General features: G+C 52.7%; 4 protein-coding genes across 4 annotated transcripts; 2 read left to right on the forward strand and 2 right to left on the reverse strand.

The window, feature by feature from the left end:
* Positions 1-553: 553 nt before the first annotated feature.
* Positions 554-3,295, reverse strand: CPAR01_09222 (TBC domain-containing protein; the record flags this gene model as incomplete). Its single annotated transcript, XM_060493487.1, has 1 exon — positions 554-3,295. The coding sequence occupies one exon, from the start codon at positions 3,293-3,295 to the stop codon at positions 554-556; it is 2,742 nt and encodes a 913-aa protein (XP_060347617.1).
* A 6,305-nt stretch (positions 3,296-9,600) lies between these two features.
* On the forward strand, positions 9,601-10,444 carry CPAR01_09223 (uncharacterized protein; the record flags this gene model as incomplete). Its single annotated transcript, XM_060493488.1, has 3 exons — positions 9,601-9,738; positions 9,801-9,955; positions 10,021-10,444. Coding segments are annotated over 3 exons (717 nt in total), but the record flags the coding sequence as incomplete, so codon positions are not given.
* A 59-nt stretch (positions 10,445-10,503) lies between these two features.
* Positions 10,504-11,286, forward strand: CPAR01_09224 (uncharacterized protein; the record flags this gene model as incomplete). The annotated part of the gene is made up of 3 exons (XM_060493489.1): positions 10,504-10,583; positions 10,826-10,938; positions 11,000-11,286. 3 exons carry the CDS (start codon positions 10,504-10,506, stop codon positions 11,284-11,286), a joined length of 480 nt encoding a protein of 159 aa, XP_060347619.1.
* A 1,052-nt stretch (positions 11,287-12,338) lies between these two features.
* Positions 12,339-12,782, reverse strand: CPAR01_09225 (uncharacterized protein; the record flags this gene model as incomplete). The annotated part of the gene is made up of 1 exon (XM_060493490.1): positions 12,339-12,782. A coding segment is annotated over one exon (444 nt), but the record flags the coding sequence as incomplete, so codon positions are not given.
* Positions 12,783-16,464: the final 3,682 nt, after the last annotated feature.

The raw sequence follows: 16,464 nt of genomic DNA on the forward strand, positions 1-16,464 counted from the left end.
CTTTCAGAGGGCATGAGCAGAGCTTTGGCAGCCAACAGCCGGTCCATTGCGTGGATCGGTAGTCTGGACTGTCCCATATTGTGCACTTTATCTAGGACGGCGTTCATGTTAGATTGTTACAGGACGCTGAATCGAATCACTCATCATCACCTCCTGGAATTGGCATAATGGCATTGTGATCATCTGAACACTCAAAGCGGTGCTCATAATAGCTTTTTAGAGAAACGAGTAGCACCAATCATGAAGACTCGCAGGAATCAAGGGGCACAAAGAAAAGGCTTGAGCATTGTGTGATGCTAACAGACATCATATCTACAACTTGGTGAGACTGTTCTTCACCCGTTCGGGCACTTCCTCCACATATGTTCTATGCCGAACCAAAAATCCAATATGCTAGGGGCGTAACCGCGCCGCCCTCTTCTAGAATGATATCCGTTTTCGCTTCCCAATGGTGCCGCATGCCATGTAGTCATTACCCTCGAAATGCAAATATTCCCTCAAACGCCGTGGCTTAATGCATGCATGCAACTTTTGTTCCTCCTCTGTGGCGGGCTCACGATACCTCTGCTGATCTGCCCAGCCTCCTACGTCCAAAAATGGTGCCTTTTCTACGGACCTCGCCTTCGGCTTCCGTAGCGTTGGCGCTGTCCACAGCGCCTGCGTACGTGGCGGCTCTTTGATGCTCCGTCTGGACTTTTACACGCCGTTCTTCCCGCTGCGTATCGATTGTATCTTGGCTGATGTGCCCAAAACCGTTGCGGCGCTTGAAACAAGCCTCCATTAGTGCATTGGCGTCCAGCAGCTTGCGAGGCATAGCCTGGATCACGGAAAACATCTCCATGGGGTCCGTGACAGATCGAACCTCGTTTTCTCCAAGCTTGAAGATAGCCAAGGCAATGCGGAAAAGAGTCTTGGAGCCTTCGTAAAAGATGACGTCCCATACACGCAATGTGCTCTCAATAGGCAGGGTGCCAATGAAACAGCTCATAAACCACGCCGTCATGCAAAGTGTGATGGGGGGGAGACGGTTGGACGAGATGCTGGGTTGGTTCTTTCTTCTGACCCTCGGCTTTTTCACTGGCTTTGCCGGCCTCGCTGCGTTCGGGTCCCCTTCCATATCGTCGCCAATCTTGGCCCAGACAGCAGGCATGGACTCCCTAATGGCATTCATCAAGACACCAAGGTCCACCTTGGAGCCTTCGAGGCTCATCTCGTGGGTGCCGGGTAGGTATAGGCGAGTGATGACATTCAACAGCCAGAAGGCCTTTTCTTCCGAGTCCATGAACAGAAGGAGCAGGCCAGCGAGGAAGTTGAGACTTTGGCAGTATCCGATGCGTGGGTTGTAAATAGCAAATGCGTGCAGGACCCGTCTCAGGGAAGTGATAATCACAGGCTCATTTTTGGCATCGCTCTCGGAGTCGTCCGTTGACTGAATGTCCCGAGTTGGTTCCGTGTTTGGCTTCGACGCCATGCTTGCAGGCTTGAACTTGACGTTGTCCGGGAATGTCCGGTGAAGATCCCGCTCAATAGCCTCGACATCGATGTCTTTAGCCTTCTTCTGCAGGAGAGTATCGTATAGACCTGAATGTTTTGCCAAAATGGCGGGGCCTCCTGCGTAGTAAAACCAGGCAGCACCTCTCCACTCCGGCGGAATGCCTTTCCGCACAAAACGTTTCGCCTTCGCACTATGGGGAGGGAATCGTTCAGGTTGGTTCGTCATCAGTCCACTCTCCTTCATGAACGTAGTCCATTTCTTGCGCCGTCGGTCGAGGTAGTCAGAGTAACCCTTGTCCCAGGCATCATACTGTTTCCTGGTGATGTGTTGGTTGGCCTTCTTGAAGCCATATCGGTCTCGTGCGCCTGGGTCCTCGATCTCGACCGGCTCGAGATCTACGGCCGTTCGCCCAGAAGAGGTTGATGGGCTGTTCAGCTGCGGTGGCGTAGCTGGTGTGTCGGCCTGGAGAGACTTCGCAGAGTCTCGCTTCTCATTAGTATCTTTGTTATCATCGTTTCGATCATAGTCCGTCAAGCCGAGCTCCTTTGGCAAAGATGCTGGGTATTCGGATACCCTGAACATCTCGGTCGATTCGCGAACAATTGTGTCCGAAGTCGGGACAGTCAATGAGGTGGCGGCGGGTGCGGTCAATGGTTGACTCAGAGCCTCCAACATTCTCGTGTTCCGCCTATTGATCTCCGCCGCCGGAACGGGACGCACGTCGTCGTCGTCGTGGTCTTCGGGGCTCGAGTCATCTCGGAAGCCCTTTTCGTACATCCCCATAACGTCGTCGACACTAAGTTCCTCCCCGTTAGCGTACAGCGATGGAATCGAGCTATTCTTGGTGAGAACGCTGCTTCTTTCCGTCACGTACGTTCCCTGTGCACTGGACGCAGTCATCTGAGATCTGTAACTCGATCTCATCTCGTCTTCACCACTCATCCATGGTGCCTCCCTGGCATATGTAGATAGACCAGAGCTCGAGCTGTCGACACGACCGTAGGCCATTGGAGGACGGGTGAGGCCTGACGGAGGCGGGGCACTTCGTAGACGAGAGGGGGCGCGAGGTTCATAGAGGTCACCTCCCGATGCTGGAATCGAGGCAAACGTCGAGGCCGACCTTGCAGATGATCCGGACTGACCCCGTGGCCGCGGCCATGCTTGATGGTGCGAATTGGGGTCAGAACGCGGCTCTGAAGGAGAGTAGGTGGCCCGAGGTCGGTGTGAGTCTTGTATCGGTTGCTTGATGCTCGGCCTTCTCGGGCGAGAGAAGTTGTCGACCTGCATGGTGTCGATCGAGGAACGGTCGTCTTCGTCGTACGGGATCGGGGATCTGATCGAGCGAGCGGCTCTGCTTGTCCATTCGTCGGCGCTCAAGTCGTCGTCAAGGTCATGACCCGGCCTCGGTGCCAGCGAGGGGAACGTAGGGGAGGAGGGGTAGTGCTGGGCGGAATCATAGGTAGGACGTCGAGGGGATTGAGGCTGCGACTGGGGGTTCGTCGAGTTTTGTTGCATCCCAAAATTGCTCGAGTTACTGGCGAGCGAGTCCCAGCGAGGAGGGGATGTGGGCAAGGGATGTGCATGTGGTGGGTAGGCTGCTGGGAAGTCGGAGTTGGGACGCTCTGGAACGTCAGAAGTTGAGATGGGTTTCGGATGGGTCCGCCTTGAAGCATAAATACCGAATTGGCGATGCTTCATGCTATTCTGGCGCTGGACGGTAGGGTCCTGATCCGCCATGGCTCCGGGGGTGATCTGGGCGTCGGGATGGCCAGAGTCCGCTGCCATGGCCATGAGGGTCATCGTGGCTGACTCCCCGGGCCGTTATATGGCAGCAGCAAGTTTTACTCGAGCAATTGGATTTGCAGAGAACGCGTTGAGACTGCAAGTGACGGTGTTCCTTTGCGGGTCTCTTTGTCGGCAAAGACGTAGTTGATTGTAACTGCTGTTACGATAGCAAAGTCAAGTATCTGTAATGGTTTTGCAAGTTGATTGTGGTAGGGCAGTCAAAAGCGTTCCTGACGATAGCATTGCGGCACATGCATAAACCTTGCGTTTGGCAGCAACCCTCTTTGAATAGTCTCAGCAAGTCGCGACGGGTATTGGTCGGGCGGGGCTGGTTCCAGTGGTTGATCGCTGCTGGTAGCCGGGATATGGCGGGATGAAGAACGGTCGGTGCGAATGTGGTGCAGAAAAAAGGGTGACTATCGGGACGAGTCAAGCAAGGAATGGCAGGTTTCCAGCGTCACAGGGCGTAGGAGACGAGGTGACACCCTGAGTACAGTTCATGCGCATGCGCATGCAAACTGGGGGCTGGATGTAAGGGGTGAAGTTGGACGTCAGAGATCGACCAACGGCTGAGTCAATGGGCGTCGTTTGAGCTGGGAGGTAGCAGGCCGGGAGTTGCGAAACAACAGATGCAGAGAGCCGGCGACGAGGCGCTCAGGCAGGTACAGACGGATTAATTGCAGATGTAGTAGATTGTCGTCGTCTTTCGCCGTGGTCGGCAAAGTGAGGAGAAAGCAAGGGAGCGGTATCCGATCCGGGTGGTGCGGTAGGCTGGCACGCTGGGTAGTATCGTGGTGTTGTGGCAGGTCTCCAGTGCTCCTCTGAAAGTCCCCAGTCGGCCAGAGATATTGGATTAGATTGGACAAAAGGATGGTGGTTGGCGGAAGTGTTTTGGGGGGTGACCTGAATCTCCTTTGGGGGCGGATGCCTGTTGTCGCAGATGAAGATGCTAAAACTGAAGCGAGCGTTTGGACCCAGACGGGGGCGTCGTCATTGGTTCAAGCCCAGAACGGGAATATGAAAACAAGAAAAAAAAACAAAAGAGGACTTGTCGAAGGTCGAGAAACGATGACGGGATCCCTCAAGGGTTCCAGTATCCAATTGTGCAAGGCGTTGGTCTCCTTCTTTTTGTTTTGGTGGCACTGAAAGTATGAGGGCGAGTTAGGCACTCGTGGCGGCGCCAAGTCTAAAGTGTCTCGGAGACGAAAGGGCGATTGACTCGTGCGTCAGATTTTGGGCAACGCTGCCACGAGGCAGAAGCAAAGAAAGACGGCGGTCGGGTATCGGAAACGGTTGGTGATTGGCTACTCTTTGACAGACGGATAGTCTCAGTATCGTGCAGTCAGAGTGCGAGTAGGTTGAAATACGGTCGAGAGTAGCCGAGCGATGGAACGAATGGGAAGTTTGCGGTGCTCTGCGTGGCACCTTGAGGAGAAGTAGACAGGAAAAAAAGTGCAAGACAAACTCAAGTCCCAGGTGAACGAACGGACGGGATGAGAAGAAAGAGGAGAGAGGAAAAGGAAAAGGAAAAAAAAAGATGTTGAAATTCGGGCCAATTGCGCCGACGAGAAGCGCGGCGTCGGATGCCGAAAAAAAACGGGAAACAATTTTAGAAGGAGGCAAGGAACAACCAGGGCTGCATCAAGGAGGGAAAGAGCCGCCAGAAACAACGACGAGGAAGCTGCCTTGGGTTGATGTCGCTCTTGCTGTTGGCGTTGTAGTCTGCACTGATGGTGAATTAAGAAAGAGGAAGGAGCGATTGGATGCCAGTGCGGACGCAAGTTGCAGGTGCAGCGGGCGGGAAGGTGCAAGTGCAGGTGCAAGTGCAGGAGTAGGTCCCTCAGCAGACAAATGCAGGAAGGTGCAGGAAATAATTAGGTAGTAGTACAAGGTAAGGTAAAGTAAGGTAGAGAAGGTGGGATGGGAGGGAAGGGAGGAACGAGCCACAAAGATGATGGAAGGTGAAGACGAGAGACGACACGAGGCGACGACGACGACGACGACAGCAACAATGGCCGAAAGAACAGGGAAGGAAAGGACGACTGAATAAGATGAGGAGATTGGATAGACTTGGATCGTCCTCGCTTTCCCCTTGCTCTCTCGCTTGTCCTTCGCCTGACGTGGTCACTCCCTCGGTATCATAATCCCTAACGTCTGGAAATTCAATATGCTCATCCACCAACTTCTTTTTTTGTGAAGCGGACGGACCATCAGAGAATACGCCAAGGCAATTTGTTATCAAATTCCAACCTTCGGCTTATGATGGTGAGCAGACACCTCAATCTCTACCTTTCTACGCTGCTCGTATGCTTACTTACCAAGTTACCACTGAACAGGGACACCTACGCCATAATACTCCGCAACATACGGAGTATCCGTACTGACATTGAATCTATTCTATCCATACGGTCGCGGGAGCGGACACTGAGAGATAGCCGCCAGCTCCGAAGGGTTGCAATTAACATGGAATGGAGTCAGTCATCCACGTCTTTCTCCTACCGAGACCGAGACTAGGACCAAGACCAAGATCCAAAAAACCAACGGCCAACATGAGCCCCCATCCCGAAAAGGAAGAAAGCCGCCCTCGCAACGACACAGATTGATTAAAGACGGTGAGAGAAGAGAGTCAGTCAGAGCTGGTGCCAGCGCCACTTTTGCAGCCCATCCTCGACTCTTGTTTCCCCCAAATCGTCGCTTCTCACAAGCTTCCAGGCGTACTTTGTACAGGTGCTGAGAAAATCTCATCAATCCGATTCATCACTCCATCCATATCGTCACCAAATTTCGCACACCTGCTACTAAGGACCAAGGTGCCATCCTTCCCCGCAGTCACTCGTCAATCATCTCTCAGCATTCCACCTAAGCCTGGTCAAGTCGGTCAGCGCCTGTTTCCAAGGCCCCATGTCGCCCTGGTCGCCCATGTCCACGGTCCTCTTCTTCCTGGTCACGTCCCCGTTTCTTCCTTCGAGAAGCAGAATCCATCAACTCGGGATGTGGCTCTTGGACAAGAGTACCTGCATCTGCCACCAAATTCACCTGATGGCATGTGTACCGTCATCTCATGTTTCTTCCAGCGGGTTTCTCGCCTCCCTTGCATCACCCGCGCCCAATAACACCCTGGGTGTTATTATTACAGCGCCTTGACCATTTCCCTGCCTGGCTCGCGCATCCGGAACGTACAACAATATTTCGATATGACGCCCACTCACGAGTTGGCGAGAAGGGAAAAATCGATAGCGACAGGGTACCTACACAGGCATAGGGAAGAACTTTACCCAACCCTTAAGGTCTGGACAGGGGAAACACGGGCGGTGGGTGACTTCGATAAGCACTCTCATGGCATGGTGTTGCATTATTGACCCTCGTTCACAGGTATCCGTACTCGAGGACCAGGGAGTAGCAACACGACATTATCGATATCTCATGCATATCCGAACGAACATGCGTACTTCGTACCGTTGGATGCCATGGAGACACCAAAGTCAGAGGAACAAGACCAACTCTCACCACCAGCAAACGCCGCAACGTCCCGATATCAGACGCTGAGACGCAACGCAACCGCTTGCAGGGGGCTCAAGCAGCGCCGTTACCTGCAGGGGCCAGCGAACAAGGCCTGTCTCCTGTCCGGCGCCGGCGGCCCTTCCCACTGGGACGGTTTGGGGCCGGTCCTCCACCTCAGGCTTGCTGGCTATTCCACTTCGCGGGAAGAGGGTTTGCTAGTGCCCCTGGTGCCTGAAGCTATTCCCAAACGAGTATTCATCATCCACTGCCCAATCACTTTACAATTTCCCGGCCCAGGGCCCGGTAGCGTACCGTAACGATCCTCACTGGCCGACTCTCCCTCTTTGAGCCGTCTCCCAGCGAAAATCTGCACCGCCATCGTCATTTTCAGCTTGATGATCCATTCTCTTCTATGGAGTACTCCGTATGCATCAGGCAGGAGAGGCTCTGTTTTCCTCAGGTTTTTCTTTCTCAACCTGTCGTGCTTTGGACCCAGAAAACGCCGTTGGCAGGGCTCTCTGGTCTCTACTAGCGTAGTCTCTCCTTAGTCTATTCTCGAATTTCTTTTTCTCCCATGACCCTATTCTGCTACTTTTCTCCATTTGGAGATGCTTTCTTTTTGACAACCAGTTATGGAATGTGGACCGACTAAACGGTCTTGGGCATTTTCTTTTCCCGCCAACAGCATGGCCTTGGCTTCGGTTAGGATTGCTTCTCATTGTGCCAAGTTCAATGGCGAAGGAGACTCTCACTCGAGAGAACCGAGGTCATGTCCCAAGTAAGATGTTTTCATTCAGCAAAAGTACCCTAGATGCTCTCCCACGAAGCCTTCGGTCCTTCGCCGCTAGGAGGGACAACGGGTACCAATCTGGCGGTTCTCATGCATATCGCTACCAGCGGGCATGCATCATCCCTTCTCACGTCGGCCGCTACTACATTGATCTCGATCATCGGCTCCATCACAAACAAGGCATGGAGAAGTTGTTCTCGTTTATTTTCTCGCTTCGCCTCGCCCGAATTCCATCTCGATCCTCGTGACAGAGCACTCGAGCTTGAGAGTTGAGCGTTGAAATTCCTGTTCCAGTTTTCTTACCTGTTTCTTTCGAGCAATCAAGACAATCCATCTTCACACGCTGCCCCGCTCCAGTACGAACACAAAGTCACAAACACTATCTGCTATCGCGCAATTTTCCAGGCCGCCATCTTCCGCGCATCGCCGACGTGTCATCGATGGACACTTTCGGCGGCTGCTCCGATGGGCGAGTCCAGCCCAGATACCTCCAAAGTTCATCATACCTCTCCCTTGGGCCTTGGCTGAAGCTATGCCAACTCCGAAATGTTTCCGGAGAGCCGGATACTACCCAACTTTCTCAGTAGAGTCCACAACCACACACACCATAAGCATAGTCAGGAACACGCAGAGCACTGGCCACGGAAAACGTTCAGCCCATATCTCTTCGGGCTGTCCCGTCCCCGAGCTTTCTATAACCTCTTTCTGTTGCCGTTACGGCTTTCCCTTGCCTCGGACTATCGACACGTCAGCCCATTAAAGATATCAGATCGGCAATGTCTCATCCTCCCTAGAAACACCATGAGGGGGACCTTCAACCTTTGGACTAGTCAGCTTCGTGGTCCAACTACGGAGTACCTACTGCCAAGAGGCAACTCTTTCTTTTTCCAACTCTCGGTCATCCTACCCGAGCGGCTAATAGGTAAGTAGCTATGATCTTGCGATAAACCGATAAGAGACAGAGGAAGGAACACTAGGTTGTTGCCCGTCACCGTCGGTAGCACCCGCCAAACATGATGGGCAAAATCAGCAGGCCAATGGTGGGTGCTTTGAAGCCTTGCCGCCTGCTTCTCACACTTTTACACAACCCTTGTCGGTTTAGGATGCAAGTCGCAACCAGTGCTGAATAGCACGTGTTGGCAAGCCAGGACGGCCTCTGCAGCATGGGAGCACTTTGTGAGTGCGGTCACACGTCACGTACGCGACGCGCCCTTCTGCCAGTATGGCGAAGCAGCTCATATCTCTCCTTTCGGATCCGCCCTTCTTGGAGGGTCCCTTCCAGTCATTGTTGACTCAATGGACGGACTCGCTACCTTTTCCATATCTCTCAGTCTGTCAATTCTACGTCAGCTCGATTACGGCATGCGCTGGTCTTAAGGACATTCGCTATCGAGCCTCAAGGCTGTAAGTGCAGACTTGAGCAAAGAGTCCGGTCAGGCGCCTGCCAAGCAGTGACGGATTAAAGACGGAGCGGAATTGCCTTTGCGACCCGGATGGACTGGAGTCACTGGACGGGGCTTAGGTTGGTACCTGGACTCAGGAGTCTAGTGCACGTGATGACGGCGTTCATGACGTCCCGTTCCGGGTAGAATCACGTCAGCGTGCGGTCAGCTATCATGGTTTACTCTTTCACACCAAGGGTGTGTACACATCGAGAAATTGCTAGCGATTGAGGACTGCCATTGGCTTTCCCAGCTACAGCTTTCAGCTACGGATACGGCTTTTGATTGACACAGGGGGACACCAGCAGCAACCGAGAGCAACGCAAGTTGGAGGCAGAAAGGGGGAAGACTGAGAGAGGGATATTGGGGAGGACTCTGGACGGGAAGAGGGGAGGGCTCTCTTCTCTGAGGGCACAGGATCGGAGCTTCGTCTTCTTCTCTCCCACCTCGGTGATGCTGCTGCTTGCTGCACGCACCTTAGGTCCGGGCAGGGATGGTGATGCTGTTGCTTCCCCAGAAAGGTCCGAGCTCCTCCTGCTCGACGGACCAACCAGAGCGTCAGACTCCGAGTTCGAAAGCTGACCGTCGACCAACTTGCGCCGCGCCAGTCTGCTTGTTTCCCTGTTTGGATCTTCCACCCAACCCCGATTCCTCCGCGCACGCCTACGTTCACGCCCGCGCCGCCCGCGCACCCTCGCCCTCGCGCGATTCTCTTTCTCTCTCCCGTCTCTTGCGCTCACGTCTCTCCAGTCTCCCCGTCCGCTGGTCGTCTCGTCTCGTCTTTCTCTCTCTCTCTCCCCTCAGTCGCCGGCTTGCACCCCCCGACAATCGACTTGAAGCTCCCCCAGCCACCCTTCAGTCCTCCACCCATCCATCCACCTTTGGCCTCCCTCCTCTCAGTCCTGGCCTAGTTCTTGTCTCTGGGCCTGACTGGGTGACTGGGTGAAGCGGGACTGGGTGTTGCTCCGGCTCAAAGTCTCTGGCACATTGTTCCTTGGGACCTATAGGCTTTGGCTCTTTACCTTACTACCTCCGGCCGGCTCTGCCTCGCACACGCTCCCTCGCAAACAGTATGGCACAAGGCGCACCACGGAGCTGAGAGAGGGAGCTCCCCTACCCCCTCCTCAGTCCTCACTCTCTTGCGCACCGCAACGCACCACACCGCACCACACTGCCTCGCACTCTCCCTCCTCTCTTCTCTTCCTCGCGCCCGCCCATTGCGCTCCCAGAGAGCCAGAGCTACCACCAGTCGACTCGCACCCACCCACCTTTGACCTTGCCCCGTCCTCCCCCCATAGCTTTCCTTGCGCCAACCTACCTACCTTGCCTACCTTTCGTCCTGGCCATCCCCCAACTCTCTCTCTCTTCTCTCTTTACTTCTCCTACATATATCTCTCTCTTCCCATCCCTCTCTTGCTTGTCTCCTACTGAAATCTCATCCCGAGACAACCTAACACACCCAATTGAACCCTCCGGAGCTTCATCACACAATGTCCACCCGCAAGAGAAAGCAAGAAGAGGAGGAGGAGCTTGTCTCCCTTCCCGATGACGACGGTGAAGAGGAAGAGGAGTAAGTCGTTCCTATCCTGCCCATGCCGTCGACCTTCTTTGAGAGTAGTAAACATTGAGTGATGTTTCTACTCCGACCTTGAACTTGTATGCGCAGACAGAGCTATCTTGTCATTGAAGCTCCAATATTGCCATAGCTATGCGCCGGGCTCATCCAGGGTTCTGGAAGCATTTTCGCGTACACAGCCGCTGTCCGGCATACCATCTCCCTCAACCACACAACTGACAAGGCTCGCCCATCAGGTATGAATCAGAGGAAGACGGAGAGGAGGGTGATGACGACGTCGAGGAAGAGGAGGAAGACGAGGAGGAAGAGGGAGATGCCGAGGAAGACGGAGACGCCAACGGCGTAGACGGTAAGCCCGCTCGACAGCGCCCTATAAGCCAATACATCTAGGATAGACAGCTAACGTGCAGGACCCACAGAGAAAGCTCCTCCATCGAAGAAGCGAAAGACCGAGACCGCTGCCACGGATGATGCGGCCGACGCTGAAGAGGCTGCCGATGAGGAAGAGGCTGAAGACGAGCCCGAGGGTGAAGACAACGCTGAAGAAGAGGAAGAGGAGGCCGAGGCCGACGAGGAGGCTGCCAACGGTGTCGAGGACGCTCCGGCCAAGGGTGATGTCAAGGCTGCTGAGGCACCTGCCGCTACCAACGGTGATGCCGCTAAGGCTGTTGCTGCTGGCGGTGACGCCGAGGAGTAGACTCGTCGTGTGTTCTATATAGCAGTATCAATCTTATACTTTAACTCCATCGGTCCTTTCATGTGCGGCTATCGGTTTGTCGAGTGATGGATTATGGTGTAAGAAGGGGTGTCTCAACAGCATCCTACTTTTATGGCGTTTCCTCCGTGATGTGATGCGATGCACCTTCATCCGGGATGTTCTGTCAATGACAATCTGTAAATCAACATCTTCTCTATGCGATGTAAATACCTACGAGCTGTTTTCAACTTGCGACAGAATGCGACAGTCCTCAGCAATGGCCCTCACATGCCAACCACTTGGGTCGCTCTGAGCGCACGGATGTAGTTCGTTTCGTGTCCTTTCCTTCGGACTGAGGGGGAAACTTTGGGAACATTTGCGTCGAGAGAAACCTCAAAGGTAGGACCAGCAATTCGGGAGGACAAGATGTGAGATATTCTTCATTCATTTCCATAGATTGGGTGTCAATTGAGATGCAGATATACCCGATACTCGACACTTACTCGGCCTGCTCTTTTTCGCGCCTACTTGCACCTACCTTATCCAATGAAGTATGACTCCCCCTTTTCCAACCCTTTTCGAAGAAAGATGTTGGTCCTCTGTATGTGCGTGCTCCCTGGTTGGTTTGATTGCCGAGTGCAGGAAAAGATGGGTGCTGACTGGCCGCATAAAAGGTCCCCGTCGGCCTTTTGAGCGACGTTCGATTAGGGGGGCCAGTCTTGGGGGCTAAAAAAAGGGCCGGGCCTTCCGTTCGGCTTTTCGGCTGAGGGTTGGGTTCCGGGGATCCGCTCACGATGGGCGGGAGGGGGCCGGTCGGCCGGGGGGGTTGACATCTTCGGCTCCGGAAAGGGAAGAGAGAGAGCGAGGGAAAAGGGGAAAAGGCTGGCGTCTCACGACGGGAGAATTCTCGCCATCGTCGATGAACAAATGCGTCATTCGCAGTACGCGCCACTTTTGCCAACCAGAGTGCTTGCTAGCACAAAAGGCAAAAGATACATGCAACACCGGGCATTCGCCGGTCGTCTCCGACCCGACTACTACTCCGGCCCTCACTAGTTTATCGATAGGAGAGCGGACGGGATCCCGAGTTCTCCAGTGGGTGTGGTCGCATGTGCTGTGTTAATGGAGTGGCGATGCTCAGATTGGTGGAGGTTGGTGGTGAGGCGATGGAGAAGGGTCTCCAGCCTGGGCCTGAGTGGTTTCTGGATTCTATGGGTATTGAATGACATAGGAAAGCTGACTGGTTGCAGCTTGGTTCGGCAGATGTTCGAAACCTCGTCCATTACTGTAGTGGTCATTGACGGGCTTGCGAACCTACTTTCGCTCGGCGTTCTCCCTGTCCACTCTCGATCAATACAGAACAAAAACTTGATAACGAGTACCAATGAAGCAAATACTTCCAGTAGAATACGGGGAGCAAGGCGTGCCTCATGATATGGACGTTGGGCGGCCGTGGCATAACAAGGCAAGGCTCCGGTTTCCTCGTAGATAAGTTCATGATTAAGAGTCACCAGTTAAGGGCCCTATATATCATTCTATCTGCCTCTCGCTCACATGACCATTCAAAAATTACATGTTTCTGTCACTGGAAACACAAAGTGACAGCGAATAGTCCGAAAACCACAAGCTCTTGAGCGTTTGGAACTCGATACTGCCTAGATTATGTGCGGTCCAACGTGGTCTTTATTTTTGAGTTTTGCTACTTATTTGAGCAGAATCCCGCTCAAAACTCTTGGTATTTCTACCACGCAATTTACAGCTCGCTCGACTCATCAGGCAAGATGTCTAGACGAATTGCCCTTAGAACCACATAGAAAACGCTGAAACCTGGTGGCACGTCAGAGTTCCCGCACGACATTCGGCTCCAACTCTCGGAGAATACGTTCTCAGTATTCGTATAAAAGCACTAGTAAAGAGTATTGTAATAGCAAGTTTATCTTACGTTCTATAGTGTCCATAGGTCTGCGTAAGTGTTTAGGAGTCCAGGAATATCTCGTAGGATCCACGGGAGAATGCAGCCTACAAGAATGTATATTTCTTACTGCTTCATAGTAGTATCACCTTTCGATAATACTATAGCCTTCTACATCTCTTAGACTGGGCATATTCTATATAGAATACTCTATCAATAGTTCTAGAAAACGAGAGCCACTAGACTACCTAAGTGCCTGTATTTTTAAAATTTGTTCACCTTCTTGTATACTATCAGTGAGCATGTGCTTTTCCTACGTGATCAGAGTGGTGGTAAATGCTTAGGAGCGTCTTATAGTGGCTAAAGCGAGGGTTTATAGACCTTGTTTTGCGTACTATGTGTGAGGTTGAAAAGAGGAGAAGAGGATGGGGATAGATAAAGTGATGTTGTCAAATGCCTTTTAGACATGGATGAGCCCGATAAGAAGAAGGTAGCCTGTCTCTCAAGTCCCATTACCGCCTGCTTACCCCTCCTTGCCTTGTCCACCCGGCATACCCAGCAAGTAACATCACCGCAAGCGTAGCCAGCAACCTCTGCCTGTTGATAACCTCTCATGTCGCCCTTCTACCTAAGGGGCGTTTACTTCCATCAACTGCAAGCAAGCTAGCTCCTCCCAATGATGGTGGGCGTCTCAGTCAGTGGATAGGCTACTTCCGATTTTGTTCTACACCAGCCGGAAAAGAGACCACAGTACATGGCGCAACATGTACCATGATGAACAAACCCCTAGCACTAGAATGGGGTGGCTTGAATGAAGCGAGCAAGGGTACATCAGTAGATTCGTACCGAGGCTTGTATTTGGCTGGACGAATATGGCGAATATCCTGATAGAGTTTGCGGAGTATCAGATGTAAGACGACTCGGCGTAGACCCAGGTCAATAGGAGGAAGTAATGGCGATCTCGCGTAGTCTAGACTAGGAGAAGGTCTGGGGCACTGTCATGTGTGTTGCCACATGAACTGCGGGGACTTGGGGAGATGGGACTGGCAGGGGCTAGCTAGATGTATTCTGAAGCAGGCATGGTCTCTGCGTATTGGGTAGCCAGTCTCTGTTATGGCTGAGTAGACTTCAACGGCAAGCAATGTACGATGAAATGGACCTTACCAGCCTAAGCCAGTATCCAGGCTGTAATCAAAGGCGCGTTGTGATGAGACAATTGATCAAGCAGGCCACACTTACCTGGATGACTTTGCCAACTTGATACCGTAATCGACTACGGATACATCGAGCCCATTCCGGTAAGCTCATCTCATTCGACGATCACGCCACTGATGGGGTCAGTTGGGTACCTCGAACCTGGACAATCTGGGCATTGCCGAATGAACTATCCGGCTGAAGGCGATCGGCCCGAGTCTCGGGGATCTAATGTGACGTTGTGCTTAAACCAACTACATATCGTTGTGTCTTATATTTCATGTGAAGCATTGCTTGATTACTCGCCATCGACTCGTCCTGACATTTGACCAGCTCTTGTAAGGGGCCTTGGTAGAAGGCTTGGTATCAATCATGAGAGATGAGAGCAGTGACCGGCAGTACCTCAGACCAGGTACGTCTTTCATAACCACGTTTCATGGATCAAAGTCTTGGCTTTTATGGTCATTGCCAGAGAGAGAACCTTTACAACAGGGATAGACAGAGCGGCTTCGACACGGGAGATGAAGTGTGACGGTTACTGGCTCTCTGAGAGCCAAATCTGCGCTCGCATCTTCACTCAAACGATGGGAAGCGCTTGGAGACTTGGCCGACTTCGTCTGTAGTCTTGCGCAATAGTAATAAGATAGAGCAAAGTATGAAACGAGAAGAGGCTTGGAATGTTAAGAAAACGTGAGCAGAAGAGGGGGGAAAGAAGCCAGAGGGGATGAGCTCCTTTCCACAGTATTCTAGGATATTCTTTCTTCAAATTATTATTCTTTAAGAAAGAAGAAACAACACAAGTGTCACAGAATGCAAAGAGTCGTGGCAAGGTGGGGGATAGTTGATTTCCTGGCAAGACATTCGTGCGGCTGTAGTGGTGCACAAAAGAGACGCCAGGTCTGCGCCCAGGTTTCGCAGGCCCGGGAACTGGGCGTCAGAAGTCCACAACTAGATGCGCATTGAATTCAAGATTATTATGACAATGTAGTAGTCGGCGTATATGTGACGTCCTGGCGTCCTGTTGGCCCGGCAGAGTTGACGTCAACGGGGCGAGTGTGGATTTTATGTGAAAGGGCATGTCGAAAAAAAAGATTATGGCGCGTCGGTGTACATTTGCCCGGTCCCAGCGACGCGGATTGGGACGGGTAACAAGCGGTGCCAATCAGGCGTGTTGGAAACGAAACGGCTGACGGTGACTAGGTCCAGGCTGGCTTGGTTTTCTCTGCTCGGCGCGAATCCCCCGGCCGCGTCTTTATTTCTTGTATCTTTGCCCCTCTATGTACTCACCCCGCCGAGTTGTCAATGACACAGTGAGAGTAATGGAGGCATATGGCATGGGTCCCTCTCTCGATGTGTAAGAGGGGGTAACGGACCGAGAGATAGAGGGCTGGAGGAAGATTCAACTGGTAGAACTGCTTCCTCGGGGATAGCGGCACCACGGCAGGAACCAAACTGCCACATCTAACAGGTAAAAGATCCATCCAATGATACAGACAAGTAAAAGAAGGTACAAGACGACAGAAACAGAAACGCTGGAAGCGGATAGGCTGGCGGGCCACAGGTCGGCAAGTGCCCGCGCCCCGGCGCATTTAGGCGCATCCAACGCGCATAGAAAAAAGAGAGAGAAAAAAGATACAACCCCCGGTCCCCCGTTGCTCCTGCGTCATTCCCAGGCGCACACGAGGTGGGGGGAGGGGCAACTTTGTGCTCCGTACTCTCTTTGGAGGGGGCAGGATCAGGGGTTGGCGGGGGCCAAACAACTCAATGGACTGGACCTTCCTCTCCTTCACCACCTACCTCGTGTACCTACCTACCTACCTATGTAGAGAGAGGGAAGGAGAGACAGGAGAAATAGATACCTCGCGCTTAGGAGCGTTATCTACCGAACGCAAGTACTCCAAGTGACACTAACCTCACCTTCCACACTTACACAGCACTTCAGGTACTAAGTAAAGTACATGGCGGGTAGATAGGTAGATAGATATGCGACCAAACAAAAAAGGCCAGGTGCAAAGGATACCGAGCTCATTAGGTATCATCTAAGTCATAGCTTCCACTGCCTGCTTACATGA

The sequence above is a fragment of the Colletotrichum paranaense genome (genome assembly GCF_030867605.1).
Source record: "Colletotrichum paranaense strain IMI 384185 chromosome Unknown Scaffold_7.1, whole genome shotgun sequence".
In the NCBI taxonomy this organism is placed as follows: Eukaryota; Fungi; Ascomycota; class Sordariomycetes; order Glomerellales; family Glomerellaceae; genus Colletotrichum; species Colletotrichum paranaense.